Raw genomic sequence first — 26,430 nt, forward strand, 5'->3', positions numbered from 1 at the left:
CTCTTACACATTCAGACAGTGAGCTCACACACCTCTTAACACAGTGGGACTATCAGTAGTTATTACTACTCCCCCCACAGACACACACACACACACACAGACACACACACACAGACAGACAGACTGACTGATATTTAAGGCAGCTCTCAGTTCACTTCGCGCTCACACACACACAACAGTGAAATGATGGCGGCAGCAGGTTCAGTAGTCTCAAGCTCCCAGCCCCCTACCGGCGGAGACCGGCGACTGGTGGACAAGGCCCTCAAAAAACTGGATAAGCTCCGTGAGCTGTGCACTAACCCCCGGCTGGGCCTGAGGAACAGTCCGCCATACCTGCCGGACCTGGTGTCTGAGACGACAGCACTGCTTGGGCAGGTTTGGGAGCCCTACAGAGTCTCCAGGGGAGCGGGCGGACAGGTGCCCCGGGGAGACGAGGCCAGCTACCTGAGGGTCCATGTCAGAAACCTGCTGGATAAGACGGACCGGGCCGTGCTGCTTTTTAAAGAGGGACGGGAGAAGATATTTGACGAGACGTCAAGCTACAGGTAAGGGAGCTCCTGACTGAAACCTACATCCATACAGATTGATAGAAGATTGTGTGTTAGCCGCAAATTTAAGTTTTGAAATACTACAAAAAGATACAATATTTGGCTTTGTTGTTAGAAGTGTTTCAATAGATAAACAAATACACATCTTTTTTAATGGTTGACACAAATGTTTTGTTAAGATCTTCATTCACTTTTTTCTTCATATCATGTTCGTCTCCTAGCTGAAACACACAATTGATTAATTGATGTACAAAAATTAATTGGCAAGAATAAGTGTCAAAAAATGCTAAAAGTTACTGGTTTGGTGATTTTCAGCATTTTGTACCATTGTAAACAGAATATCTTTAGCTCCTGGTCTATTGGTTGGACAAAACCGTTTTTAAAGTTTTTAAAAGTTTTTACTAATCACATCGAGCTCTCTGGTGCACAACATTTTTGAACATTTCATAGACTTAATGGGCAGTATATTTTTGAAATAAACAGCTGGCTAAACAGAGAGTTATTTATTATATGATACAAATAATCATTAGTTGCAGCATGAAAATTCATATTTGTAATACTTTCTGGAAGTAATTTGGCTTGAAACATCACAATTTGAGAAAAAAAACTAATTGCAACATTTCTCTCTGGAGAAACGGAGCCTTTCTTGGTCTGGATATTTGACAGATGATCCTGATTTTATTGAGATTTCTCTTTGTAGTTTTAATGAGAACTGTTCACAATGAGGTCTGAGGATAATCAAGCAAACAGGAGGAAGTGAGGAAATGATTCAGTTTGTGTTACTGGTCATCTATTGGACGTTCTATTACAGTCAACATTTTTCCTTCAGTCTCAGCCCGATCATGTTGTCAAACTAAAAACATGAGTTGAGACAAATAAACTTTTGTAGGGTCAAACAAGGCCACACATTCCTTAAAATATAGGTAGTATTTGGGATCCGGCTTTTTACTGAGCCCAAAAATACTCTTCTATATAAGACAAAAAAGGTGACATAACTTAATACTTGGCAGATATAAAAGAGTATTTGACACCCCCTTTAAACGTTAATTAAAATCTGCTGAAATGTTTTCTACAGTTTATAGAAGCTGTATTAAAACACATCCCCAGTTCCCACAAGTCCAATGTGCGTCTGAGAGAAAAATTATGCTCACATCCTGTAGGTTTGTTGTTTGTTATTGTTAAAGTGGATGTTTTGGAGCACTTTTTATTTGGAGTTTGAGCCTTGGCCCCTGCTCCTGTTGGGACTACTAATGACGAAGGCGGAAAAAAAGAGCCAAAACAAATCTTTGTGATGCTAATGTAGGGAAACTAGAAAAAGCAACGGCGACCTCTGAATGTGAGCAGCTTGAGAGAAAGAGAGAGAGAGAGAGAGCATGTACCCAAAGGCAGAAATTCTCTCAGCGTTATGTCCATACAGATATATTCATGAATACATCTGTTTACAGCCTGTTTTTACTGCCAGTGTATTCACACAATAGGAATAGGATTTGGAGCACATGGTTATCAACGAAACTTTCACTATGCTCAGTTGCAGTTTTGACCAAGCATGTCTTCATCAGAGAGAGTCTTTATGTGACTTTCTCCACTTACCAACTTTTAAGGACATATCACTATCTATCTATCTATCTATCTATCTATCTATATGGACTGTCTGGTCTTTTTTCTTGTATTTGTCATTAAATGTGTCTTGTAATCCCATATGGGATGGGCCACAGTGGTGGCATGACACGAAAATAAAAAAGATTAATTCATTCATTCATTATTTAAAGGTTTACGTTTATCCAATATGTTGCATAGCAGTGAAACACATTACGCAATAAATGAAAATAAAGAAAATCAGCCAATCTGAGTGACCAGTTCACATGTGATTTTCCCTACATTCGCCGTAGTAGATATATAGGCTAAATACTAATGTAACAATCAAGCCGAGCTCCAAGTCGGGTGACGCATGTTGATCTCTCTAAGTTTGACTGCATGGCATATGAAAACTGTACAAGGCAGCAGCTTAAGTCAAATTTTTTCTTTGAATTGAATCTGTAAATCTGATAAAGCTATGTTTAAAGACGAATTATCATAAGAAATTTGCTGCACATGTAAGATAACAGATGGCGTTCACCGCAGCAATGTCCGCATGGGCAGTCATGTGGCAAATTCACATTGCGTTACATGTATTGTGGCTAAGATTATCAGGGCAAATTGTGTAAATATCCTCTTTTAAGTTTTTCTTGAGTGTCCTGTGATAATCTCATCACATCCTGTTATCCCACAGATACAGATGTAAGTACTCAGCGTATTTCTAATGACAATAGATGGTTAAAATAATCGTCATCCTTTAGCAAGTGGATTATTTCTCAGCCTATCATGTAAAGCTAAAAACAGAAGTGAGATCCAGCTGATGGTGGAGGTGACAGAAACGACAGTGGAAGGTTTAGCAGCTGGAAGATTATTGTGTGTGACACACTGATGACTTTGACATCTACTGACTGGAATTGAACACGCAATGTACAAAGTCGGCAGCTGTGAGCAGTGAGCTAACAACTTAAAAAAAACAGGTGGTTATTAGCCATATGTCAATTTATATATATTTTATACTACAACTTAATCACTGATGGGAAAACATTAAAAACATACTTCATTACAAGTAAAAAGATATAGGCTACTGAAAAGATATCAGCAGAAGTGAGAAATGGCCTCACTTCAAGCTCATAAAAATATTTTAACAATGACACGGTCACAGGAAATGCCAACCAAACAACTTTTTGTGTAATGCAACGCCTTGTCCACTGACACCAATGCTGCATACAGTAATCAGGTCAAAAACATCAACTTACTGTAAAGTTCACCACCATCTCTGTGTCTTTTACATGTTATTTTTAAGCACCTACAAGGCCCGGCCAGAGCGAGGCATGTGGCTTACACATTTCCTCCCACCTTACTCTGTTCTACCCAAACACCATAGAGGTTTTCTTTTCCTCAGTGAGGTAATAAAGTCAATGACAATGACTGTCACAAATTCTAATGTCCTTCTTATGAAAGAGCCGGTATGCATCAGAAGATGTCTTGCAAAAACGGAGATATGATGAAATGAAGATTAAAACCATTACAATTAAATTAATGGGACTGACGTCTATTGTTGCATTTCGTTGATTCATGTATCACTGTATCGCACACATAATTGTTTAACTATGGCTATACTTGCATTATAGCCTAATACTGCAGACACTAGGATTTGTGTACTCAAGAATTCATCCAGATCAAGTATGTTGCATCATGTAACAAGAGTGTATAAAGTTAGTGTCTGAAGCCCTCCTCCATTCATACATGTTTTGATTATTGTTACTTCATTTAATTGGTTAATCTGAATGGAGCACAATGGAATTAGAAAATGTTAAACTTTTGACAAAACAGACTCTATGGGTGTATTTTTTAATGGTAAATAGATTTATTTGCAGAAAATGACATCAGACATCAGATATTAAACCATATTGCATACAACATACTGGAAATAGATCTTTAAGGATACTACACAAACCAAATTACACTTTTTAACTATTTGTGTTTTACATCATTCAGGTGTTATTGTCGTCTGAGAGTTCTGGTGGTATTGGTTGTGGTACTAATCTGGTGTTAATCTGATAATTTAATCTGTTCTGAGTGTTGTAATAAGCTTTATGTTGACAGACATAAAGTGACTTTGTGCAGAGAAACGTGCACTAATACTTGCTAAAATATAAATAAATTTAGTTCTTCAAGGAGCCTAGAAAGCGTGCTGCATCTATTGGCCTAAGGTAACACACTGGCCACTGGAACATTTTGTGGTATTCACAGACGTGCATGCAACAGAGAGCATCCTGTTTGCAAGCTGGACTACCTGTCGTGTGTGTGTTTGTGTATGCGTATATCTATGGAAAGTATCTGCAATGTTGTGTAAACGTCAATAATATAATACAGTTAAATATCTCTATATATATATATATGAAAGTAAATGCAAAAGTCTATTATTAGAGTTCTGTTTTATTCTTATGTTCTCAGTTTATAAGAATGTATTCACGGCCAGTGTGCAGTCTACTGAGCAGGCTTGTGTGTGTTAACCTCTGCTTTTTTTTTTCACACACCTACACAGACATTTGTCCTAGAAAATTAATGACAAAAATAGAATCCAAGCAAAAACTATAAAAGATTGGGCTTCTGCAGATGTAAATGTCCTGTCCTGAGTCCGCAACAGTTTGGACGAGGAGGTGGGCCAGATCAATGTCATAACTTAAACGCAGATGGGTTCTTAGCTCGCCAAGTGATTTATGTTACGTTACTTGTATAAGAGATAAGAGACCCGTCACAGTCTTGCTCCCTCATGAGTCTCCAGTTTTTTTCACTATCTGGTTTGTAAGGCCGTTACCAAAGCAGGAGACACAGACAAACAGAAGTTGTTTGCAAACTGAGGATATTTACATGCAAAACACAATAATCCGTAGCGCGTGAATGCCACTAGAATCAGCTTTGTAGCGTGTGTGCATGAGCACGGGGAGTGCGTACAAGAGTTGTAAGTTGATGAAAACAAAGTACAAGGAGAGAACAAAGGGCTGGAGCATCTTAACTGAATGGTTGCCCGCGGGGAAGGAGAGAGGGGGACGGTTGACAGCAGCCAGAGCTTTTACAGGCGGGAAACACTGGGCCCAAGTGATACCAGTCGGTGCAGACGACCCCCTGCCCCACTCACCAGTCATGTGAAACAGAGGCAGACTGAACAGACAGGGGGGGGGGGGCATTGTAGCACAAACTGTTATCACAAACTTTCACACCTCCTTTGTCATTTCTAAGCGAAGTATACCTAATTCTATTTCTGGCTTCACAACTGAACGTCTGCTGTGTCTCTCACTCTCAGGCGCAGCTTGACCAAACTGTCCTTGCTGTTCAGTCACATGCTGTGGGAGATGAAGGCCATGTTTCCAGACGGATCTTTTCAAGGTGACACCTACAGGGTGACTAAGACAGACGCTGAAAAGTTTTGGTGGCAGTCATTTGGAAACAAGTGAGTCGTGAGGAACTTCCAAAGACGACCTGACATTTTGCGACTGTTTTAATGGTGTCTTTGCATTTTGTGTGTGTGTATGCATTGACCATCAACGATGTGCTCTGACAGGTGTATAGTTAAGTGGAACAGTTTTAAAGAGCAGCTGCGAAGCGTGCATCCGTTTGAGGAAGGGATGGAGTCCATGGCTCTGAAATCAACCATTGATCTCACCTGTAACGACCACATATCTGTGTTTGAGTTTGACATCTTCACCAGACTGTTTCAGGTGAGGTTAACGAGGAGCGGAGAGGCTGCTAATGTAAAAGAATAGTGAGACAAATTGGGTAATATGCTGCTTATCTGTCTTTTTGGTGAGCGTTAAATAAGAAGATTGATAACACTTTCATAGCTGTTCAGTAAACATGAAGCTGCTATAGGCAGCCAGTTTAGCATAAAGACGAGACACAAGGAAGAGCAGCTAGCCTAGCTCTGACCAAAGGTTACAAAAATGACCTAAAACTAACACCAACACGAATCCTCATTCAAAAACAAAGTGTAAAATATACAACATTATCCTTTATTTTGATGTTGGACTCTTTCTGGGTCAGTAGCAGACAGTCAAAATAGTCCAGCACATGACCCTTTGTAAAACGGCAAAGTGTTTTTATTACACTTTGGTTTGTGTACAGATTAAATAATTAAGTTGATTTTGTTAACATTTGATTAGGTCAAGTCAGCAGTCTGCCCCTTACCAATCTTTATGCTAAGCTAAACTGGGTTGTGTTTATCTTCTCACCTAATTCTCAGCAAGAATACAATGAGGCATATTTCCCAAAATGTCATATTCTTTTAATTGTGAAAAATGATGAACACTAATCCGTCCTGAATATTCTCTCCTCTCCTCTCCTCTCCTCCATTAGCCATGGAAGTCACTTTTAAGAAACTGGAACCAACTAGCAGTAACTCATCCAGGCTACATGGCCTTCCTCACCTATGACCAGGTTGTAGCTCGTCTGGAACACTACCTGCATAGGCCGGGGAGGTGAGAACGAGCACAGCGACTAACTCTGCCTGTTGACCTGCATCACACATGTCATGTAAATAGCACTATAGCGGTTTTACTGAATACAAATGATGTCAGTTGTGTAAAAATGACTGGTTCCACTAAGTTCAGCCCTCCAAGTACCTGACTATTTATTCTGAAAAGTTTAACAATTCATCAGTACATTGTATTTTCTTTCCTCGTGAGCATTTTATTTTCACCTGCATAAAACTTTCCCGCACCACAGGCGAGTATTAAAAAAAAGTATTGTCCTTGAAAAGCACAGTATTGTATTTGCAAAAAAAAAAGACTGATCTTATCAGTAAACTTTAATATCTACTTTTCCTGTAAATGAGTGTGATTAACTAGGACCTCTGTCTCTCGCAGCTACATCTTCCGTCTGAGCTGCACAAGGATGGGCCAGTGGGCTATTGGCCATGTGACCATTGAAGGTGACATCGTCCAGACCATCCCCCAGAATACACCTCTCTACCAGGCACTCATTCAAGGCTTCAATGAGGGCTGGTTAGGACACACATGCACACACTGTTGTCCGGTTTGCCATCTCTCTGCTTGTGTGTCTCCTCTACAGTAAGTGCTTTGTGTATCTGTGCCTGCAGCTACCTGTTCCCAGATGGCCGTGATGTGAACCCCGACCTGACAAGCTTGTGCAGACCAACCCAGCGGGGCAAAGTCAAAGTTACAGAAGTAAACAGATGCACTTTACCTCTTTATCAATTTTACAGTGAACTGCCAGCAGCTTACTGAAGCCTTGCCAAGACAAAAACACAGATCATATTATGAGATATCGCTTTCTGTTATCGTGTCCTGGCTGTGTTGTCTCTCTGATTAACCCACCATCAACGCCCAACAGGAGCAGTACGAGCTTTACTGTGAAATCGGCAGCACCTTCCAACTGTGTAAGATCTGTGCAGAGCGGGATAAGGACACTCGCATCCAGCCCTGTGGGCATCTCCTGTGCAAACCCTGCCTCACAGGCTGGCAGGTATGAACCTCCGTCCACTTTTTCACTGTAGCTTGCTGTGCAGTCTATCCACCTTCATCACAAACCACATGCTAGTCTAATGTCCATCAACCATACTCGCACTGTCGCACTAAAACAAATACAGTTACCGTAACTGTTGTTCAGAGGCCAGTGGAGTGAAACTGATTTTAATAAACTAAATTTATTTTGGTATAAACTGAGGTTTAGTTGTTGGTTGTAGCTCACCAAAGAGTAACAATAGTCTACTGGTTATTTGCATGTGGTTTGGGGTTGATGTCTGTTTTTGACAAAGCTTGTAGGCCTACGCAATATTCATGTGTCATTATGTAAAACAAGACCCAACATCCCCTGGGGCCCGTAAGCAAAACTCTGCCAGGTCTCTGACCCATGACACATGTAAACCATGTACAAATATACAGCCTACTTATTTATAGCATGGCTTGGCCCGAACACCTGATGGTAATTTCCTCAGAGCTGCCAATTTATTCTCAACAGTAGGTTTGCCCTGCTGATCAATAGTTTGAATTCAATCAATAGTCAGTGTCAATCCACTATTTCCATGTTGCATTTAGTCAGTGATATCAAAATCATTGTGGGTTTGTTTAAAAACGTCTGTGCAAATGAGGAGCCGTCACGTCTAGTCTGTTGTTACCTGTTGTCTCTAGTCTCGACCACAAAGGTTGTTGCTGAACGGCACGCACGCGCATGCAAACACTTGTTCACGCGCAACGCTTCTGTGCTTTCCCGACATGGATGTGTTATATTAGTTTCCCGAGCGGTGGCAACGTAAATACGCAATGACGTTGGTGTTTATCTATGTAGTTAAATTACACTCACTTTTTCACGCACTGAATGTTTATAACAGCAGCTGCTAACAAGCGACACGCAACACACACAGACACACACACACACACTAGAGTTACAAGGCTAAGTTAGCAAGACAGGTAGACTAGCCACAGATGCTAACACAGTTTAAAACTGTTAACTGACAGAGGCCGCTTTTACCTTGTTGCTGTTTCCACACTTCACTCTTCTCATGATGCTTTACCCGCAGATTGTATAGTCAGTCTATCTCTCTTTCTCTCTCTCTCCGTGTCTCTCTCTCTCTCTCTGAGACCATTAGGGCGTCAAATTTGTAAACATTGATTAGGCTACCCCAAGTTACTGGAGCGCGAGCATCTGCGTTATTTGCGAGGCCCTACGTAACTTACGTAATGAACTGTCCTGGATTTTTTTTTTTTTTTTTTAATTGCATTAAATTGAATGATGATATAACTTCCTGTAAAGACAAGCACAAGTCTGTCAGTGTGTAAACTCAAGTTCCTTTTTTTTTTTTAGCTTGATCACGTCACCATTTGACAGGAAAGTGTAAAGAATACTATCAAATGGTGGTCATTCAGTGAATCAAAATTTAACCATTTCAGATGACACGCAACTCCCAAGGGTCTATCTGGAAATCACAATTCAGTCACTGTGTCTTGTGTGCAGTCATGCTCCGGCACTGTGGGGGCCTCCCCGGCTTCCTACTTCCTCTTTTCATGACAGAGTGTCATTTAGGACAACCAATCAGAGAGCTGCTGCTGTCAGAGTAGGTACAGCTTGGCTTGCATGTATTCTCTTTCAGTCAGCCAGTAAGTTGCCCCCCAGCTATTCAGGAGTTGTTTATGTCTTTGCAAAGGTGCAAAACAGTCCTGTCCTGACATTTGGCTCAGGACTTCCTGTAAGAGCTAAGGCACACATCCTCTTTAAACCGTATCAGTCACATTCACTTTGATAAAAATGTGTCTGTGTGTGTGTGCAAGAGTGAGAAGGAGAGAGAGAGAGAGAGAGAGAGAGAGAGAGAGAGAGAGAGAGAGAGAGAGAATGAAAGAGGCCAACAGATGCTTTGAGGACACCAGACCACAATGGAAAAGCTGTAAAGTCTAGATACCTGTGAGTATCATCAGTCAGACAAACTGCTAAATTAAGTAGGAAAGGGAGAAGTCTGACAAAGCTTGTCAAACACATCTGAAAAGAGAAAGCAGTCCCAATCAATGAGCATCAAAAAACACAAAGCTTGTGTGCTACAGCGATAAGAGAAATATACAATGTTAAACCTATCTTCATCTGGTTTACATTTCTGCAAAACCACAACCTGCACTGTCTGTTAAACGTGGTATTTTCCATCTCCTTTATCTTCTGAAAACTTGGTGACTTTTATCTTTGAAGACAGGCCCAATATATTCCACTACATGTCTTCAAAAGACACAAAGCTCTTCTGAAGACAACGCGTGACAATGGCTCTTTAAATTTCACAAAGTGTTTCCATCACTCTGCCCGTGACCTCACTGATAACTATCTAGCAGAAGTCAGCTGGCCACACCTGCCCATACTGCCGCTGCGACATCAGGGGGACAGAGTCCATAGACATCGAGCCCTTCCTGCCCGGCAGCGGCCACTGGGAGGGCGTGGTGGAGGAGGAGGAGGAGGAGGAGGACACAGAGGAGGAGGACCATGAGGACATCGAACTAGTGGTGAAGGAAATGGCTGCGCTGCGGAAGGTGTGTGCATGTACTGCTCTCTCTGTCCAGCCCAAAACAAAACATAACCCACTGACTGCCTGCTAAACTTCGTCTTTCTCATATCAACAGTTTTCAAGTTTGGATTACCAGGTGCCCAGCTCCCACCTCTGCGTGCCACCTCTGCCACCGAAAAACATCACAACCCCACGCTCTACATTTCCCTCCAACCAGTCCCAGACATTAGAAACCGAGATGCCGGCCAAACCCTCCCACTCCGGTTCAGTAAGTCACACAGACTCTCAAGCTGTTGCTCGCATATTGTTGCTGAGTTCCAACTTGGCAGTTTGATGATAGTGATCACTTTCTCCGGTCCCGCACAGACACGAAACTCAGCAAAATGTTAATTCATGCACAACGCTGCGGAGACTCAGCGACAGTAGCTGGTGCTCTGTGACAATGGCTGTGACACTCTGTTTCCTCCCTTCAGCAGGCTCACGGTGTCAGGGAAGCACGCAGGCAACACAAACAACAGACAAACACAAATAGGTGAGACACTGCTGTTGTCGTAAAACACGGATATTAGAAGAAGCCTGGAGGGGTTTGAATGTGGGACTGCTGATGAAACTCTTGCAACTGAGATGAGGATCTTGACATTTTAACTATTTATAGTCAAATATGTAAAATCAGTTCCTATTGTCAATAATGGAACCAAGAGAAGATATTTCCAGCAGGTTGCACTTGGTTGCACTGCTGGGTGGATAGATTTCATTTCTGTTTTGTCTATTTGTCCATACAAAATAAGCATACTGGTCACCATAGTAATCTGGTGTTTACTGTAATTCAAAATCCACCTTATTCTCACCAGTTGTTGTGCCTTACACAACAAGGCAGACCAGAGTTCAAGGTTTACTGTTGTTGTTTAGTAGGTGATTTCTGTTTATTGTCTGCTGTTAAGAAGATCCCCCATTAGTTTCCACTGAGGCACCGGCCTGCTGCTAGTCACACATGAAAGAAAAAATATAACAGTGGTGAATGTAAATTGTGCTGTGTACTTTCCATTAGACATCAGGAGGAGGAGCCACACAGTGAGGACAAGGGCTCTGCTGTGCCACGCCCACTCTCGCACAGGTGATTGACATCTGTCTCCATCTCCATAAACTAACATTTTCCACCCGAGCCTAACCCCATAGTCTACTACGCCATGGCTCGGTCTTACAGTGGGAAGCTGGTTCAATTTGCTAATGATGTGTTGTCTTGTTTCAAACAGCGCTGAATCCCTCCCAGAGTCGTCATCACAAAGCGCTACTGACAGTAAGTTTCATTATTGTATATCCTGAGCTGTGCAGGTGCAGTGTTAACTACTGTAACTAAACTCAAGTGAGATTATGCTACATCAGGCAGAAGATGTTATCATTAAAAAAAGATGCATATTGGTGTAAACCAGTGGTTCCCAGACTTTTTTCTGTCCTGTCTCCCAGTGGACCTGCAGTTGTCCTAGTTTTTGTTCAGTACAGTAGCTTCTGTTACACACAAGAGAAACACGGCTCTCCTGCTGTAATGAGGATGAAGGCTTCTTCTTTTTCATTTGATTGATGCATTGGCTTAATGCGGATTATTTGTTTTTCCCTCTTGAAAGTTTGCCCTTCTTATAGTTTGTCATTATGCTTTCTAAATGAATCTTGCTCACTGGAATCCTAATACCCTAAGTACCACCTTGTATCTTTTCTGCTTCAAAGGGAATCAGATTTGGGCCTTTTTTAAACAATTTTTACAGCAGACGTTTTAACATGTCATAGCGAGCCCCTGTTGACTCAGCTCTAGTAGAATTACTATTCATGACATTATTGATGACTGACTTTTCAGTTACCTACAATTCATATTATTAGAGTAGGTGTTATTGTATATAATTTAAAGCAGTCAGAGGTTTGTACATTTATTGACCATGATATGTCTCCTTTTAGACTTCAGACTCCTCATGTAGATTGTGTTGAATTAGTCTCACATGTTTTTGTGTTTCTGTGCAGGTGGAGCTGCATGGCTTGGACCCGCACACGCAATCAGAGACAGAAGACACGGAGAGAGGGTGCAAAGAAGAGCGAGCCCCAGAAGAGACAAATATGGCCTTGGTGACATGACAAGAACAATGTCATCCTGACGAAAAATTTTTTTAAAGCAAGCAAAGACTCTTTAAATAAGATGAGAGATACTTAGGGACTAAACTATCTTCAAACCATCAACCTTCAGGGAATGTAAAAGTAATTTTTGGTGTCATGTTTTAACTGGAAATGACCATGTGTGTCCGTTGCACTGCTGAAGTCGAGATGCGTGGGTGGAAGTGACTGAAAATTTGCCCACTGAGGCCTCCTACTGTTCAGTAATGACATTGCCATTATCTCCACAGTAAATTACCTACTGGTTCGTATACGTATCTCACACACTATCTTTTTGATAATAAAATAGTTTTCTCCATCCAGTAATAGATAAATAAATAAAATGCTTGATATTGTACATGTAATTATGCAGACAAGTGAACAATTTAAGCATTAGAAAATGTTTTACCTCCTTATTTAACCCATGCCATACCAAGTGTGTTCTTATGAATAAATTATGCAAGTAAATAAAGGCCTCTAAATTTTTTTTTTTTTAAGACAGTTGTACTAAAAAGAACAAAAACAACCTGTAACCAAAACATGCTCAAGTTTCTACATAATTTCATTTACGGGCATGAAAACGCGAACAGACAAATGACAACTTTTGCTTTATTCTGTTTTCTGTGTTCTGACACATTTGTTGAGTCTGGATGTGTGAGGGAGAAAACTTCAAAGGAGAAAAGCCACAAGGGGAACACAGAAAAATAAGAGTTGGGGCTGAAAATAGGGATGAACTGTAAGACACAGGGCAGGTAAAAGACGAAGGCACATGGAGGAAGTGAAGTGGGAAATCCGGTGATTTCCTTAGGGGTTGGCTGCCATGACGTCATCAATCCAGTAAAGGAACTCACACACTTTGACGTAGACACCAGGGAAGTTAGGTTTGGCACATCCCTGACCCCATGACACCAGGCCGTGGAGTTCTCCCACACACACCAGAGGGCTGCCAGAGTCACCCTGTTCAGAACAGAGCGGACAGACAGTGAAGGACTGTCCTGCACATACGGACATTTGAGCCCAGAAACCATTTGGAAAAATGTGAAACTCACATTGCAAGCATCTCTGCCTCCATCCATGTATCCAGCACACACCATCCTGCGTGTGATCATGTCAGGATAGGCGTTCTTACAGGCCTCCTCATCAACTATTGGCACATCCAAACACTGCAGACGGAAGGGCATGAACACTGTAACAGACAGAGGATAGAAACACTTAAATATGGGAATATTCTTCCTTTTTGAATTTGAGAACAAATCCCCTTGCATATGTATACTTTTTCCTACAACAACTATAGGTACAGTAATGTAGTTTTCACATAAACCCAAAAAACAATCAAGCATATTTTGAGCCATATTCATATCACATATTGTAACCGTAGTGGCTGTGTATTTAAAATCCCCAAATCACTATTTCACACCCACCGTCTTCTTCACTAATGTCAATGTCTCCCCAGCCAGACACGGAGCAGGGGAGCCCCCCAATTGGGCACCCTGTGGGCATTGGGATGGGTGCAACAGCCTCAGTCACCTCCACAGGGTGGAAGAGCTTGATCAGCATGATGTCATAATCCAGGGTCTGATAATCATACCTATACAAAATATAAAAAATACAATTAATACGATTAACAAAGATCGTTGAGTCGTGAAACGTGAAAAAAGATTCTCAGCTGGGGCGGATCATCTTGTCACTCACTGAGGGTGCCAGACGATGGTGCTGATCTTCATGAGCTGTTCAGTGCCTTCGAACACTCGCACATCGTGTTCTCCCAGCATGATCTGCATAGCGTTGGGGCTGGAACATGAGGTGAAATTATGAAAGCAGAAAAACTCTCATATGTTTACTATAATTCTATTCATCTTAAATGTCCATATTTCTCCGTTTTAAAAATAGCCATTCAAATCAGAATTCAAACTGGAAAAATTGGCTTGTCATCCACCAACAAGTGCTTTTGTTTGTTTTTCTCAAAGGATATATATGAACCTTCATTAATGTAGTTACTTACTTGTACCAACAGTGGGCAACAGAGAGCACCCACTCGGTGTTGATCAGCACCCCACCACAGAAGTGGTAGCCGTAGTTGAGGGAGGCCATGTATGGACGTGAGTGAGGCTCACACTCCTGGCCACCAATGATCCGTCCATCTTCACGGGGAACTGCCACTGTCAAACACACACAAACATACACATGCACACACAAACACACATTGGAAGAGGTAAGAGAGCAGCAGGATAGTTCATTTTGAAATCTCTGACATGTGTAAAAGGGGATGTGTCTTTGTCAATGTGGGTATTTCTGTCTCTTTACCAGCAGCTCCAACCATCAGCAGCAGAGCAAGCAGTCTCATGGTGTCTGGTGAATGATCAGAAGACACCTGGACACACCCCAGCTCATATTTATATCCCACCAGTCCCAATGGTCTCAACCTGCCCCTTGTTGACCCAATCCACGTCCCCACACTCTGTACTTACCTTTTGGCACTCAAACTACTCTCTTATCATACTCTTTCCTCCGTCATGGTTGTGTGCCTCATTCACAAATGTGAACCAAGGTCTCAAACATTTAACACCTGTTTATGTTTCTCTCATGGGTTAACCATTATTGGCAAGATGAAATATACAAAAGGTAAAAACAGGTACACAGCCCTCTTTTAGATATTAACCCACTGGGGGTTAAAAAAAAAAAAAAAAAGATAAGTAAATGTGCTGTTGTTTGCCTCTGATTTTAGTTGCCCTTGAACAAAAGCCAGATGAGGTGAGAAAAAACTCATCTGTGGTCTCAGAAGCAGCAAAGTACAATAACAAGCTGCGTGCTGTGTGCTTTTTCCATGTCAAACTGCAATCATAATATATGTAGCTCTATTATGAGCAGTTATAATCATTTTGTTCATTTGTAGGCCTTTAGGCAGTGATGTAGTGGAATTGGTTAGAATCATTTATTGTGCCGTTTGCTAATAATAATAAAAAAAGCGACTTAGCTATGTCATAAATTTAAAAAGAAAAAGGGAAGAAAAAAAAGAAAGAATAATACACTTATTTTGGTGCTAGGTGCTGAAAAAATCTACAAAATTACCTGTAGAACAGAAGCAACTATACACTCCCCAAGGCCAGAAATATGTTATATGTTAATTAACTAACATGATTAATTTGGCATATGAAAAGATAAGACTGTTCAGTTCTTTCAGGGCAGGGATGGAGGCAGGAGGAGTGAACAGAGAGTCAGAGGTGGGTGGGAGGAACGGGGTGGAGGAATGGAGGCGAGGGGAGGGGAAGGAGGGGAGGAGTGGGGGAGAGGTGCACATGGAAAGACACAGAGGGGTTAAGGTATAAATGCAGTGAGTGACAGCTCATTCACGTCCAGTCTGGTTGTAGGACGGCTCGAGTCAGCCACATGATGATTGGCCTGATTGTTCTCGCACTCCTGGGCGCTGCAGGTAAAGCACATCTGGAGTATAGGCACAAAAGGTTTCAGAGATCAACAAAGTACTGTAACTGGTAAATATGAAGCATGTTTATGTTTCCTCAACGCCACAGCCGCAGCCCCTACGGACGACAGGATTGTAGGTGGCTACCAGTGTGAAGCCCACTCCCAACCCTGGCAGGTGTCTCTCAACGTTGGCTACCATTTCTGTGGCGGCTCCCTCATCAACGACCAGTGGATCATCTCTGCTGCTCACTGCTGGCAAAAGTTTGTATTACGTCAAGTTTTCAGGCGCTTCCGTATGCATGTTTATGACATAATATTCCCACATAATCACAATAATTTTCTTCCTTGCCTCTACCTCAGCCCCTATGCTCACATTGCAATCTTGGGTGACAACCACATCTGGATGCACGAGGGTACAGAGCAGTACATGTCGGTGGATGCCATCTACTGGCATCAGAGCTATGACTACCAGACTCTGGACTATGACATCATGCTGATGAAGCTGGTACACCCCGTCACCGTGAACCAGTACGTCAAGCCTGTGGCCCTACCCACAGCCTGCCCCTCACCCGGGGACATGTGCACGGTGTCCGGATGGGGGAACATCTACACTGATTCGGGTGAGCTTTTACCCAAGTCATGATGACAGTCAGAATATTCATTCAACTGTGACTCTGATGTTTCCTGTTGTTTTGTTGTTGAGAGGCAACCTCAAGGAAACAAAATGGAATAATTGAAAAACATCAATTTCCTGACTGCTGCCTGAAATACAATATTTCAGTGGATGTGGCTTCAAAACACCGAGCCTCTCTATTACTGTCACAAAAATGATCACCCTCTCATGAACCATTTACCTTTACGAGAAAGAGGAGAGGTGCTATTTCACATCGCAAACACTGTATGATCACCACGTGAAATGAGCTGAGATTTCAGTGACATATATATGATCGCATAAAAAACACTGATGGATATTTAGCAGAAAACAAGATATAAACATTTATAGGTCTACATTATTTTCTGTCCCTTCTTTCAAATTTAACATCTGCTGCTAGTCAAAAGTGTGTGTGACTATCACTGTGCAGAATGATGTACAGACAGAGTTTTAAACTAAAGGCTCATCTGCTGCAACAGTTTAATATCTCAGTGTTGGTATGTAATTGTGACACATCACAACCACTTCAGGGACTGTGCAGTGTGGTAGGAGATGGTTGTTGAAAATTGATTTTGCAGGGAGGGAGAAGGGGTAAATCTAATTTTAAGAAATTTTCAACAACATAACTCTTTCATGTGGGAAGAATATATTAAAACACAAATTATAGTTCACGGCAAGCATTTTCATTTGTTTTAAAATTGTCTGGATGAGATTTTTAATTTCAATCAAAGGTTGTTGCTTGTTTGATGAATGAATTTCCAGAAACATTTCAAATTGCAATATTGCACCTATTTAATCTGTGTTGGTGACACACACTAAGAACACTGATTCAACTATTTATCATTATCTTTTTTTTTCTTTCCTGCAGTGTTCAACCCATTTTACCTCCAGTGTGTGGAAGTCCCCATTCTGTCTGACAAGGAATGTGACGACTCCTACCCTGGCAAGATCACTGACCGCATGGTGTGCGCTGGATACCTGGAGGGAGGCAAGGACTCTTGTCAGGTATTGTCATGCAATTACTCGGCACATTAGATTGGTGATCTGTGAACATGTTGAGTAAAAATGTATGGAGTGCAATGCTGAGATGGTGGAAGGAGTAAACTTGCTTCCCTTTCTCTCTCTCCTGCAGGGTGACTCTGGTGGTCCTCTGGTGTGTAACGGGGAGCTGCAGGGTATCGTCTCATGGGGTCAGGGCTGCGCTCAGCCCAACTACCCCGGCGTTTACACCAAAGTCTGCTCTCTGATGCCCTGGATCAACGACACTCTTGCTGCATACAGCTAGACTGTGATCTCCTGTCACAGAGCTACATGAGAGAGTGGAAATCAGAGAGAGAGATGGGAATCGAAGGAGACAGAGACAGGAGGTGGTGGTGGGAAGTGTCAGAGAGGAAAGCAGCAGGAGGGCAGCTGAGAGAGAGTCACAAGGAGAAAAAGAAAGGGGGAAAAGAGATGTGTTTAGTTAGGGCACAGCCAATAAAACCTTCCACTTTGTGATGCATCAGTGTGTTTATGATTGTTGACAATACTCTTACCCGCTCTTGGGCAACTGTGTTACTGTAAAACATTTCTGAGGGCTCCATTTCAAATCAGTGGTGAAGGTTTTGCCAAAGTGAATATAAACCACGGTCCAACAATAACTGTTAATATCAGTGTGCTGTAAAAAAAAAAAAAAAAAAAAAAAAAAAAAAAGTCCACAGGATTGCATCGGCTTGTGAGCAAATTCACAACATTGAATGTGAATTGATTTTTCCTGAAGGACCCACGTCACGTCACAATCACTCCACAATATTTCCATCAAAATAAGGCACAGGCCGAGAAAGATTCTGGTGTTTGGTATTCAAAAGCTGCATGAAAAGTGTTGATAAGGTTTTATCTGTCTTTTAGTTTTGTTGGATCACATGAACACTGCCCTCATTTTGATTTCCTGTCTGCTGAATGCATTAGACATGTGGAAAGAAAGGGCACAGGTGTCGCAACTCCCCATTTATCAATGTCAGAGCACTGAAAGAGCGCTTACACTGAAATTTCTCCAATGTGTTCCCTTCAGAAGTAAGAGGTTGGCCCAATCCTTTAACAAAAACAGAAACTCCCTCCTTCATACATGGTGTGACAATGCAGTAAAGCCATTTTTGGCCCATAACAATGAACAGCAATGTTTAAAAAGGTCAACGATGAAATTAATAGATTTCAGAGATGAACAATGTGAATGCATGGCTGAAAGTTAGCATGCTAATAGCTAATTTTAGGATTTAGAGGATGCTGGTATTCCTTTATCATAGTTCAGTTCAAGGGAGGAGTGCCTAAATCCTGACTCGGTTTAGAGCAATATCCGATCTCAAACAGACACACTGTTTGATGTTTTAAAGGATTAATTCTGCGAGGTTCCAAAAATCCTGGTGCACAAATGAATGAGAATGAAAGACCAGAGGAAGTGATGCAATACCAGCTTGAAGTCTGTCACATTCCTTGACTGATCACCTGACAGCAGCATTCAGAAGAAAAGAAAACATGCCTTCTGGCTGTCAGACTGCTGTCACTGTGTCACAGACATTTTGATGCTCAAAAACACTGCAATTACTCTCAGTTTTCAACAAGAAAAGAAATGTCACGCTCACCTCAACTGCCTTGTTTTCTCTGTCCATGAAAGGTTAGTTGAAGCTGCTGGTTGAGAATCAGCCCTCAGCAGTCATTTATGCTGAAATGATGGCACATATCTTGTCTGACACTTTCACAGCAAGCAATAGACAGTCTGAAATCAATCGCTGGGCAGTTGCACAGAAATATCCCCCATCTGCTCTCCACAGACAGAGAAGATTGCAAAGCACCTGCTGCTCGGCCCATGAACACAGCCTCCCCTTCGTCATCATTACCCAGTGACACAGGAAGAGAAGAGCTGATGAAATGGAAAATGACAGCAAGACAGATTAGAAAATTAATGACTAAATGTAAAATTTAAAGTCCCCTTTAAAGATTATTTTGCATATGCATTTATGATTAATTTATTCATAATTCAAATGAAGGGGAATGAAATTGAATTATTAATTGGCAACAACCACAGCAGACATCCATCTTGTAATGAGTCATGAGACTTCTAGTGCCATAAAATGTAGAGGTACAACTGCAGAAAGTCCACTGGAGCCTCGAGCTATACGTGACAAATCCATTTAAATGCTGATAAAGAGGGTTAAAATCTTAATTTCAGTGAACCGGAGAAATAACTCATTAAATGCAACAGCAGACGGGGCATTGATAGAATATAAACATATCATGATAGGCAGGGTTGCTTTGAAAATGTTGCAGCAAAGGGGAGCAGCATTTGCCACAAACATCAAATGCAGGATCTTAAGGGGATCAAACAAGGTTTCAAATGTAATTATCATTTCTTAAAAAAAACGTGAGCCAGGTTTACATACTCAATTGTGGATGCTGGGAATGATCAGAGGCAAAAGCAGCTATAGCAGCTTATGGATATTTAAGTGCACCGACCGTGTGTCCATTTTGATATGTTCTTCTTTTTTTCTTTTTTTTTACCTTTTGATCCAGTTTATAATCTAACATGAAAATGGAGAATATGGATGGATGGATTCTGGATTTTATTGTTGAGTTATATAATAATTGTCAAAAAATTAATGAGGAATGAGAATGATAGGAGGAGAATAGGTATTTTTGAGTGAATTTCTAGTTTGGGGTTTCTAGCAATATTTGACCACCTTTGTTTCAAATGAGTCATCTCAGTATGCAAGTCTCATTTTTTAAGCCTGAGTAATCACTGATGACAATGATGATGATTTCAAGAATTTGTTTTTTTTAAAAGACTGCACATAAAAACAGATCCACAACCACAGGATATGCTTTGAAATGTTTATTCATTGTACTGTTCAGAACAAAAGATGGAAAATAAACAGCAAATGATGTTGAGTTGCTGGACCGAACTTGTTTCACTTAGTATCTGGCCATAGTGGTCTCCAGCCAGTCGTTGAAGATGCACACCTGAGAATGAAAACATTGGAGTTAGATCAGTTACTCAATATTCAGAAAGCCTAATCAAAGCTTAACTAGTAGCAGTGTGATGATTAAATATCTTTCTCCCTTGAACATTACCTTGGCGTAGACACCAGGATGGTCCTTCTCAGCACATCCATAGCCCCAGGACACAACACCCTGCAGCTGACCGTTGCACACAACGGGGCCACCGGAGTCACCCTGAAAGAAGGAAGAAAGAGGGTAAGATTCATAAATTAAATACACCTCGTCGTAACAAGTATTTCATAACAGCATTTGCTCTGCTCCTGCCTAAACATTGAATTACATACCTGGCAAGAGTCCTTGCCTCCCTCCAGGTATCCAGCGCAGAACATGGCATTAGTGATCATGCCAGGGTAGGAGTTCTTACAGTCCCTCTCAGAAAGGATGGGGAGGTTCAGGCACTGCAGCTTGTTCTTGTCAGCAGCTGGAGAACAAAACAGATTTACAGTAAACTTGAGAAAAGATCAGTTTACAAGTTGAGAACACAGTGTGAGAAGTGTTACTTACTGGAGCTCATGGTGTTGCCCCAGCCTGAGACCAGGCACATGGTGCCAGCGGGAGCACAGCTGGTGGGCAGAGCCACGGGCTGCACGTACTGGTTGAGGGTGGCGGGCTTGCTCAGCTTGATCAGCATGATGTCATTGTTGATGTTGTAGGAGCTGTAGTTGGGGTGACGGATGACACGGGAGGAGCTGATGAACTGCTCGGTTCCCTCATTGACCCTGATGTTGTGCTCGCCCATACGCACCTCCACACGGCTGGGGAGGAAAGAGAGGATGTTTGACAACTGAATTTCAGGATGCCACACATTACCACATTAGTCCTGCATGCAAAACTTTGTCTTCATGATATTGAGTAGTGACATACGACTTGTAGCAGTGAGCAGCAGACACAACCCAGTTCTCGTTGACCAGGGAGCCTCCACAGAAGTGGTAGCCAGAGTTCAGAGAGACCTGATGGGCCTGGGAGTAGGGCTTGCACTCATACCCTCCGACGATCTTGTCGTCCTCCAGGGCAACTGGGAACAAATGTTTTGGCAACCAATTAGGTGTTTACCTCTACTTTCTGCACCAAGAATGAATCTTTGCAATTATGCATTGTTATTACATTATTCATTTGAGTACTGAAACATGATTATGTTGCTGTCAGAACATCGATAAAGCTCTAGTCTGGGATAAAGACCAAGAGACTTCCAGCAAGAAGCATGTGGATCTGCTCAGGAAAGATTTCACACTCACAAGCAGCTCCGATGAGCAGAACGAAGACCAGAGACCTCATGATTGCTGAGTGATCCTGTCGATGAGAGACTTCACCTGGACCCATGGTTTATATCCGCAGTCAGGAGAACTGCCCTGCTGTCAAGCCATCCTCATTGGTCAGTGAGGAACCAGTCGCTGCACTGGGATTTTGGGGTCGAGTGATTCATTTCCAGACTTACATGTAACAGTTTCCATCGAAGTAAGGACTAAGTATGACTTTCTTATCCGTACATTTTGGAAAATGTCCCTCTGATCCTGTATTATGAAGTTAGTACACTTATCCATGTATTAAATGTTCTAACTGCATTACTACAGCATTTTAATAGGTTTCTTTATGGCCACAAGAGACTTGTTTCACTCAGTCCACACTCATAACTAAATTCATTACTTTACATCCCAGATAAATGGAGACTATATCTTCACATCAATAATTTGAAAGGAACCTGATCATCAGTTCACTGAAAGCAAACTCTGGGTTCATACAGAAAAAGAAATACTGTGCTTTTGTGTGCTAATGAGATGCAGACACAGTGCTCATTTAATCCACTCTTTTTATCAAACAATTATAATTATTCTCTTATTTACTGTTTAAGTTTGAATCCTGCATCTATTAGTTGAAAGTTGGCTAATTTCTCTGGTCATATTGCACAGGTACAGTACACAAGACGCCTCTATAATTAGATGTGTTTAAACACAGTGACTCACAGCTGTGTGTTTCTCAGCACCTGTTACATGAAAACTAAATTCTGACACAGGGGCTGGGGTTGCCTTGAGAAATGAATCATTATCTTTGTAATATGTTTTACAAAGCACTTACAACAAGCAGAAAGGAGTGGTGAAGTTTATTAGAGCTTTTACTGAAGCTATAGTAGCCATACTGCGACTTAAAAATGCTCTATTAGAAGTAAAAGTAAACGTATTATTGCAGTATTATTAGAGGTTAAAGTTGAATTGAAGAGCAGGAAAAGGATCCAATGTTGTTTTTTTGAGTCAAGTTACAGCATTGCCATTCTTAGTAGGTGGTGACAGTCCAAGCTTAGCTTTGCACAACTGCAACTAGAGCAACACAACTTAAAATCAAAAAAACGCACCTGTATAGGTGTGCACACATTTCTAATCTATTATTCCACTTTTAATCTATAACAACATATCATGTTTTGTAAAACATGTACGTATATGTGAAATCATGTCTGTCACTGTCAAATCAAATGTAGTGAAATAAAAGTGACAGATGACATTTAATTTTGAAATGTAGTGGGGTAAAAATAAAAAGTATTGTACCGAGTACATGTACTTAGTTACATGACACAAGTGGTAGAAAGCAATTTATATCAGGAAAATTGAATATCTTATACTTATGACAAGAAACAAGTAGGTAAAATGCTGGCAGAAATTATATGCTGTAATGAGGAGTTGTACAGTTAATACAAAATAGAAACAATTTCAATAAGGTCATTGCACCGTGGTGCTCAGATCCCCCAAATCTTTACTTTTTTCAGTCCACACTGGACATATAAACCTCATCAAATACAAATAAAAAAACAAACCACTTTTAGAATGGTTTTTCCATTAAATGTAATCTTATCAGAGATAATGTATGAAATGTATTTCTGTATCTTTATATGCAGATATAAGAGATAGTGAAATGGTGGTTCATTTGAAGTTTGAATAGAGTGATTTTTGGATGTCTGTGTCCTTTATATCAGCTCCGGAGAAACTGATGAGTAAGAACTTAATTGCTTAATAACATATTATAGATAAAAGTGATGGCCTGTAACCTCCTGACAACCTCTATAGATTGTCTAAATAGGTGAATAATTCTAACAGAGAGAAAATGACTTCAAAGAACATAGTACTTTATTTTTGCACTTTATTTATGGACTTGTTCTTCAGCACTAAATGTAGTATTTGAAGTGTCAAAAATGTTGAGTTGTCCTGATATGAAGGTCGAACGGTGTTAATAGCTGGCCATTGTGTTCTGCAGCCACTCAGACAGCACACAGACCTGAAAATGTAAAGACATAAGTCAGTTTGTTGCATTAAACAGTGTATTTGCTGTATTTGCTATACATTTCATCCATAATTGATGCTTTGAAACGTTACCTTGGCATAGACACCAGGGTGGTCCTTCTCAGCACATCCAAAGCCCCAAGACACAATACCCTGCAGCTCACCATTGCACAAGACAGGGCCACCAGAGTCACCCTGAGGAGGAGGCAGAATTTCTAAAATTACAAACCTTCATATGGTCATGTCAATTGGACAAATGTGACAAAATGTGGTCCACTTTATAAATATAGTGGTAGAGAATAGCAGAGATGCAAACCTGGCAGGAGTCCTTGCCTCCCTCCAGGTATCCAGCACAGAACATGGTGTTGTCAATCATGCTAGGGTAGGAGTTGTTACAGTCCTCATCAGACAGGATGGGGACTTCCACACACTGAAGTATGTTGCTGTCAGCAGCTGCAGCAAAAAACAAAAAACAAAAGAAAGGTTTTAGGTAGGAGCGTATCGTTGGAAACTGCAGGTGAATTCTTTTGAAATTTATATTTAGAGACAGTTTCAGAAGTCCTAGTAGGTATTACAAAGGGAGAACAAAACATATTTACAGTAAACTTGAAAAAACATCAGTCCACAGGTTGAGAACACGATGTGAGAGGTGTAACTTACTGGAGCTCATGGTGTTGCCCCAGCCTGAGACCATGCACATGGTGCCAGCGGGAGCACAGCTGGTGGGCAGAGCCACGGGCTGCACATACTGGTTGAGGGTAGCGGGCTTGCTCAGCTTGATGAGCATGATGTCATTCTCAAGAGTGTAGCTGTTGTAGCCGGGGTGTCGGATGATCTGAGAGGAACGGATGAACTGCTCGGTTCCTTCACTGATTCCGATGTGATGCTCTCCCATGCGCACCTGAATCTGACTGAAAGAGACAGAATTTGGGAGATTGATTGTTTTTTCATCCCCCCCCCAGGCGAATAAGTGAGGCCTAAATTATCTACAGTGAGACTTCTACTTACTACTGGTAACAGTGAGCAGCAGACACAACCCAGTTCTCGTTGACCAGGGAGCCTCCACAGAAGTGGTACGCAACATTCAGAGACACCTGATGAGGCTGAGAGTGAGGCGTGCACTCATAGCCTCCGACGATCTTGTCGTCATCCGTGGCAACTGAAAACAGATTAATGATAATGAAATAGGTATTACTTTGTTGCAGTCATCTAAATACACAAATGTATGACGTATGAAAGCCCAGCTCCTATACAAATACTGTAGCACACTCACACGTAGCTCCAATGAGCAAAACAAAGACAAGAGACCTCATGGCTGCAGTGTGATACTCAAAATGCATCTGAATCTGTTTTATATCCAATCAGAGCTGCCTGACTAGTCCAATGATATCAATGACTTGATAGTGGGGTACTGACCATCAACAGGAGGTTCATGTAAGGTGAATGACCAGGAATCACTGGCTTGTGATGTAATAACACTCAAACCAACACGACTGGAACAGCTGGATTATTCACATCATAACTTTACTCAAGGCTCAGTCCCTGAGTACAAGAAAATATATTTACAACAAGCCTAACATAATGACTGCCACATAATGGTTAAGTTTTCTCCAAGTGTGAATAACTACTCCGCTGGAAAATACGTAATACCATTAGCTCATCGCATTGTTTTAATCATGGGATGACAATGCATTTGATTGCTATCTAACGTTTCACATTGTGAAATTGAAATGTCTGCACTGAAAACTTTGAAACAGCATTCTTCATCTATAAAAGTGCAGAAAATCATATAAAAATCCAATCATTAACTAAAATAATAATATATTCAGAGTGGTCATTAGAGTGATTTCAGAGAGGTTCATGCAGCTGTTCTTGTCACTAATGTCATTCATGCGTAGTCATGTGACACTGTAGCAGAACTGTCACCAACAGTAGATCTGCTCTGTATTTTAGGATACTGAGGGGATGTTTGCATGGCTTTTGTTTATTGTGTAGTCAATTATAGATTTTAATTCTTCAATGTCAGTGCAATACTTAAAATGGCTGACTCAATGTTTTTTGTATTAGATTATACTTTTAGGAAGAAAACACAAATGTTGAAAATGTCAGGCACTTATCCAATCCCGTTACTGACTGAGAAGTTTTCTTTTTTAAACACAGCAACAGTGTGGTTTCATGTCTTTGTGTTGTTCTGTCTGTTGTCACCTCTCTTTCTGAGGTGTTCTGATCTAATGACACATGGGTAGGTTTCCTGTGAATGTCACATTCATTACCTGTGGCTGTGAACCATGCCATCTGCAGAGCTGCAGCCATATCCAGGTTAAAAATTAAAGGTTAAAAACACATCCTATCTTAAATTCAGACTGTGTCCCAAAACAACATCACAGAATATTTAGTTTAGGAAATAGTCCAGGAGTCAAAGTAAACTACTTTATGCACACACAGAGAGAAATTGTAGTATTTGTTGTCCAGGTGAGCAACTTTGAAATACAAACAAACAGCCTGTTTTGTTATCAGAGGTCAATTCATCCATGTAAAAAAAAATTTTAATCTTAATAATGACTGTTCATGTTTGCAACATATTTGCAACAGTAATTTTACAAATATATATTTGAATGCTTGTTTCCACAATGTACAGCCAACATAATATTTGCTTTTCCATAACCCACAATCTTTTTTTAACATGACCCTGATTGGTCAAAAACAACAGTGGGAGGTATTTTCAGCAGGGGAGAGGTTCCTACCTATATAAACCAGAGCTACAGGTAAGTTTCTCATCGACAAGATCACTCAGCAACC

At 41.1% G+C, this 26,430-nt stretch overlaps 5 protein-coding genes across 6 annotated transcripts; 2 read left to right on the plus strand and 3 right to left on the minus strand.

The window, feature by feature from the left end:
* Window positions 1-141: 141 nt before the first annotated feature.
* Window positions 142-12,696, plus strand: cblc (Cbl proto-oncogene C, E3 ubiquitin protein ligase). Of its 2 annotated transcripts, none has more exons than XM_083989445.1 (13): window positions 142-545; window positions 5,431-5,577; window positions 5,689-5,845; window positions 6,480-6,601; window positions 6,989-7,126; window positions 7,222-7,309; window positions 7,476-7,607; window positions 9,950-10,147; window positions 10,238-10,390; window positions 10,596-10,654; window positions 11,171-11,236; window positions 11,376-11,419; window positions 12,133-12,696. In XM_083989445.1, the coding sequence occupies exons 1-13, from the start codon at window positions 184-186 to the stop codon at window positions 12,261-12,263; spliced, it is 1,797 nt and encodes a 598-aa protein (XP_083845571.1). In that variant the 5' UTR covers window positions 142-183; the 3' UTR covers window positions 12,264-12,696. The 2 variants fall into 2 exon arrangements, with proteins under 2 accessions (XP_083845571.1, XP_083845572.1); XM_083989446.1 differs by having other exon boundaries at window positions 9,953-10,147.
* Window positions 12,697-12,859: 163 nt separating this feature from the next.
* On the minus strand, window positions 12,860-14,602 carry LOC310999396 (trypsin-like; the record flags this gene model as incomplete). Its single annotated transcript, XM_083989807.1, has 6 exons — window positions 12,860-13,215; window positions 13,308-13,444; window positions 13,680-13,846; window positions 13,951-14,049; window positions 14,261-14,417; window positions 14,563-14,602. The coding sequence occupies 6 exons, from the start codon at window positions 14,600-14,602 to the stop codon at window positions 13,063-13,065; spliced, it is 753 nt and encodes a 250-aa protein (XP_083845933.1). The 3' UTR covers window positions 12,860-13,062.
* Window positions 14,603-15,642: 1,040 nt separating this feature from the next.
* LOC310999402 (trypsin-2-like) lies at window positions 15,643-17,827 on the plus strand. The gene is made up of 5 exons (XM_083989813.1): window positions 15,643-15,688; window positions 15,789-15,942; window positions 16,042-16,301; window positions 17,202-17,338; window positions 17,466-17,827. The coding sequence occupies exons 1-5, from the start codon at window positions 15,646-15,648 to the stop codon at window positions 17,616-17,618; spliced, it is 747 nt and encodes a 248-aa protein (XP_083845939.1). The 5' UTR covers window positions 15,643-15,645; the 3' UTR covers window positions 17,619-17,827.
* Window positions 17,828-20,187: 2,360 nt separating this feature from the next.
* Window positions 20,188-21,675, minus strand: LOC310999405 (trypsin-1-like). Its single transcript, XM_083989816.1, has 6 exons — window positions 21,601-21,675; window positions 21,230-21,380; window positions 20,870-21,120; window positions 20,650-20,786; window positions 20,438-20,539; window positions 20,188-20,326 (listed from the first exon to the last, which is right to left on the minus strand). The coding sequence occupies exons 1-6, from the start codon at window positions 21,638-21,640 to the stop codon at window positions 20,279-20,281; spliced, it is 729 nt and encodes a 242-aa protein (XP_083845942.1). The 5' UTR covers window positions 21,641-21,675; the 3' UTR covers window positions 20,188-20,278.
* A 1,826-nt stretch (window positions 21,676-23,501) lies between these two features.
* Window positions 23,502-24,944, minus strand: LOC310999403 (trypsin-1-like; the record flags this gene model as incomplete). Its single annotated transcript, XM_083989814.1, has 6 exons — window positions 23,502-23,626; window positions 23,725-23,826; window positions 23,948-24,084; window positions 24,292-24,542; window positions 24,640-24,790; window positions 24,905-24,944. The coding sequence occupies 6 exons, from the start codon at window positions 24,942-24,944 to the stop codon at window positions 23,579-23,581; spliced, it is 729 nt and encodes a 242-aa protein (XP_083845940.1). The 3' UTR covers window positions 23,502-23,578.
* Window positions 24,945-26,430: the final 1,486 nt, after the last annotated feature.

Source organism: Trachurus trachurus (assembly GCF_905171665.1).
Source record: "Trachurus trachurus genome assembly, chromosome: 16".
Taxonomy (NCBI): Eukaryota; Metazoa; Chordata; class Actinopteri; order Carangiformes; family Carangidae; genus Trachurus; species Trachurus trachurus.

Bases quoted from the DNA above. Each gene is read 5' to 3' on its own strand.
- cblc (XM_083989445.1), top strand. From the start codon at position 184: ATGATGGCGGCAGCAGGTTCAGTAGTCTCAAGCTCCCAGCCCCCTACC. The intron at 6,602-6,988 runs GTGAGAACGAGC...TGTCTCTCGCAG, and splicing joins TACCTGCATAGGCCGGGGAG to CTACATCTTCCGTCTGAGCT. The intron at 7,608-9,949 runs GTATGAACCTCC...ATAACTATCTAG, and splicing joins CCTGCCTCACAGGCTGGCAG to CAGAAGTCAGCTGGCCACAC.
- LOC310999402 (XM_083989813.1), top strand. From the start codon at position 15,646: ATGATGATTGGCCTGATTGTTCTCGCACTCCTGGGCGCTGCAG. The intron at 16,302-17,201 runs GTGAGCTTTTAC...TCTTTCCTGCAG, and splicing joins GAACATCTACACTGATTCGG to TGTTCAACCCATTTTACCTC. The intron at 17,339-17,465 runs GTATTGTCATGC...TCTCTCCTGCAG, and splicing joins GAGGCAAGGACTCTTGTCAG to GGTGACTCTGGTGGTCCTCT.
- LOC310999405 (XM_083989816.1), bottom strand. From the start codon at position 21,640: ATGAGGTCTCTGGTCTTCGTTCTGCTCATCGGAGCTGCTT. The intron at 21,121-21,229 runs GTATGTCACTAC...TTTCCTCCCCAG, and splicing joins GCTGCTCACTGCTACAAGTC to CCGTGTGGAGGTGCGTATGG. The intron at 20,787-20,869 runs GTAAGTAACACT...TTTGTTCTCCAG, and splicing joins GGGCAACACCATGAGCTCCA to CTGCTGACAAGAACAAGCTG.